Here is a 3,800-nt window from a genome sequence, read left to right on the forward strand (position 1 = left end):
AAATGTGAAAGAAATAAAAATTATAAATTTAAATTTAAAAAAATAAAAATTTTAAATTTAATTCAAAAACATCATTTCAAATTCTTTCCAAAAATGTTCAAAAAAATAAAAAATTAAAAAAATAAAAAGTGCCATTAAAAAATCAAAAATTTAAAAAAATCAAAAAAAATAAGAATTATAATTTAAAATTTAAAAAAATAAAATTTTTAAAATTAATTAAAATAAAAAATATCATTTCAAATTACTATCCTAATTTCAAATTAATTTATTTAAAAAATATTCCAAACAAATAAAAAAAATAGCTTAAAAAATTTCATAAAAATAGAAAAAATTAAAAGATAGAAAAATTATATAATTATAAATTTTAATTAAAAAAATTAAATTTTTAATTTGAATTTAATTTTGATAAAAAATAAATGCCATAAAAAAGTGAAAAAAAGAGAAAAAATGTGAAAAAAATAAATTTGTAAATTAAAATTTAAAAAAAATAAGAATTTTAACTTTAATTCAAATAAAAATATCATTTCAAATTACGTTGTCCATTTCAAATTATTTTTTAAAAAAATTATCTAAATAAAAGAAAAAAATATTGTAAAAAAATAAAAAATACCATAAAAAATGAAAAAAATAGAATTGAAAAAAATAGAAATTATAATTCTAATTGAAAAACAAAATTTATAATTTTCAATTTTAAGAAATAAAAATTGTAATTATAATTGAAATAAAAAATTTCATTTTAAATAACTAAATTAATTTAAATTTAATTATTTAAAAAATATTTTAAATAATGGAAAAAATACGTAATAGAATGCCAAAAAGATAAAAATGGAAGAAAACTAAAATTATAATTTAAAATTATAAAAATTTTAAATTGAATTTCAAAAAAAATGTCATAAAAGAAGTGAATAAAAGAAGAAAAAATGGTAATAAAATAGAAATTATAATTATAAATTAAAAAAAATTAATTTAATTTAATTTAAAAATTATCATTCAAATTACTATCCCCATTTTTAATTAATTTTATTTATTAAAAATCACAAAAAAATAAATAAAAAAATTAAGAAAAAAAATTAAAAAAACTAAAAAAAAGGAAAAGAGAAAAAAAGGAGAAAATAAGAAGTAAGAACTACTGTGGCAATTAATTACAATTCCTATTTTTTTTCAATTCTATTTTTTTTCTTTTTTTCTTTTTTTATGGTATTTTTTATTTTTTTACAATATTTTTTCAGATAATTTTTTTAAAAAATAATTTGAAATGGACAACGTAATTTGAAATGATATTTTTTATTTAAATTAAAGTTAAAATTCTTTTTTTAAAAATTTTAATTTACAAATTTTTTTTTCACATTTTTTCCTCTTTTTTTCACTTTTTAATGGCATTTATTTTTTTATCAAAATTTAATTCAAATTAAAAATTTAATTTTTTTTAATTAAAATTTATAATTATATAATTTTTTTATTTTTTTCATTTTTTTCTATTTTTTTGAAATTTTTTAGGCTATTTTTTTATTTGTTTGGAATATTTTTTAAATAAATTAATTTGAAATTGGGAAAGTAATTTGAAATGATATTTTTTATTTTAATTAATTTTAAAAATTTTATTTTTTTAAATTTTAAATTATATTTTTTTTATTTTTTTAAATTTTTAATTTTTTAATGGTACTTTTTATTTTTTTATTTTTTTATTTTTTTGAACATTTTTGGCAAGAATTTGAAATGGTGTTTTTGAATTAAATTTAAAATTTTTATTTTTTTAAAATCAAATTTATAATTTTTATTTCTTTCACATTTCTTTCTCTTTTTTTTCTATGATATTTTTAATCTTTTAAATTTTTAAGATTTTTGATTAGATATTTTTTAAGAAAATTAATTTGAAAAGAAAAAAATCATCTAAATTTTTTTTTTATTTGAATTAAAAATTCAAATTTTTTTATTTTAAATTTCATTCAAAATTAAAATTTTTATTTATTTATAAATTTAAAATTTTAAAATTTATTTTTTTTAATTTTTTTTTGATCTTTTTTTTTGGAAAAAAATTAGAAAATGCGATTAACGTTTTTAAAAATGCGATTCAAAATGGTGTTTTCTATTTTTTTTTTTTTGGACGACGTCTACATGGAAAATATGGGTGACATGGCTTGGAGAAAATGTAATTTTAAATGACGTTTTATCCCTTTTGCATTACTTTCATAAATAAATTAAATTTTATATTATTTAAATAAATAATTTTTTTTAATATTATTTAAAAAAAGACTCTAAAATTCTAGTGCAAGAAGCTTCCTCGTTACGAAGATTCCAAGCAGTCCGATACAAAAACTGGTGAGTTTCCGCCGTGCGAGGAAAACGTGGGGTTCGAGAGGCTTTCCTTTGCGTTCCCGAGCCGTGTCCTTCGGTCTCTCTCGCACCAACCCGGTACGTCATTGCCCAGATCAGTCTAACGACCGTTCCCAATAGTAATAAAAAGCGAAGTTTTGCGCTACCTTCCTTGACACGTATTTCCTTGGTTAACGTGTTCCAGAAATGTCCGGAAAACTCCGTTCTCCGTTCGATACACGTTTTCCCTCACCTATAAAATCTCCCGCAAACCGAAGCCTTTAAACCACACCATCCTTCGTGTTCACCAGGGCACACATATATAGTAGTTAGGCAACAAAAGAGCCAGTAGGTTTTTAAGTCCTCTGTAGTGATACCAATGGCAAATCCTAGCTCAAAGTTGATGGAATTCGAGCAAGTGTTCCGTTTGTTCGATAAAGATGGCGATGGAAAGATCTCGGCCTCCGAGCTAAGGCTCTGCATGGGGATGATTGGCGAGGAGCTGTCCGCCGAGGATGCCGAGTGCTTGGTGGAGTCGGCTGATTCCAACAGCGATGGGTTGCTGGAGTTGGAGGAGTTCCAGCGGCTGGTTGACGCGGAGGGGGAGGAGGAGAGGAGGAGGGACCTAAGAGCGGCGTTCGAGATGTACGAGATGGAAGGGGAGGGATGCATCACCGACAAGAGCCTGAAGCGGATGCTGAGCCGGTTGGGGACGTCCAAGGGGTTGGAGGAATGTAGGGCCATGATTTGTAGGTTCGACCTCAATGGGGATGGGGTGCTTAGCTTCGAGGAGTTCAGGATTATGATGATGGTCTGAGGGGCAAGCTTGACATGCTATCCTTGTAGCTGCGTCACTGGTATGCGAGCTGATTCTATTTATTTAGATGGTTGTAGATATGGTGGTTGAGGCCCCTCCTCCTCCTCCTCCTCCGCTATTCATTCATACAATTTGTTTGTTAATTTATTTCTAGAAGCTCTGTGAAGGTATCTAAAAAAAGATACACTTCGACATATATTCTACCTTGAGTGGGGATTCTCTCTCTCTCTCTGAACAATGGTTGATAGATGGCTTGCATAATGATAATTATAAAAACCTTGCATCCCCCGAGTGATCAAAGATTTGAGCTTCGGGCATTGTCGTCCCTCAGGATAGGCTGAGAAACGTTCTTAGCTTGTACAGAAAATTTATACAACACCGCTGGGGCTGTTCCACGTAAATGTTCTTTCCCATGGAAAAGAAGAATGACCTAAAAGACTGGTATAGTAATAAATTGCAAAATTCAGCTTTTTCGACGAGGTTTTGGTTCCATAATAAACCATGCTTGTCCATCAGCTTTTTATTCTCCTGATGGTCTCAGAAGGCTTTTATTCATCTTTATCCTTCGCTAATGAACCAACTTAGCAATTATTATACATCTTGTGGCTCTAAAAAAATAAACAAAGAAATATTATGAGCTAACAAGCTCAGTAAAAAAAACCCCATGCAA

General features: G+C 25.7%; 1 protein-coding gene across 1 annotated transcript; it reads left to right on the forward strand.

Annotated features, from left to right (window-relative positions):
* Nucleotides 1-2,607: 2,607 nt before the first annotated feature.
* On the forward strand, nt 2,608-3,416 carry LOC105045853 (uncharacterized). The gene has a single exon (XM_010924276.4). It carries the CDS (start codon nt 2,693-2,695, stop codon nt 3,128-3,130), a length of 438 nt encoding a protein of 145 aa, XP_010922578.1. The 5' UTR covers nt 2,608-2,692; the 3' UTR covers nt 3,131-3,416.
* Nucleotides 3,417-3,800: the final 384 nt, after the last annotated feature.

The sequence above is a fragment of the Elaeis guineensis genome, chromosome 5 (assembly GCF_000442705.2).
Source record: "Elaeis guineensis isolate ETL-2024a chromosome 5, EG11, whole genome shotgun sequence".
In the NCBI taxonomy this organism is placed as follows: Eukaryota; Viridiplantae; Streptophyta; class Magnoliopsida; order Arecales; family Arecaceae; genus Elaeis; species Elaeis guineensis.

Excerpts from the sequence above, each read along its gene's own strand:
- LOC105045853 (XM_010924276.4), top strand. The coding sequence starts at position 2,693 with ATGGCAAATCCTAGCTCAAAGTTGATGGAATTCGAGCAAGTGTTCCGT.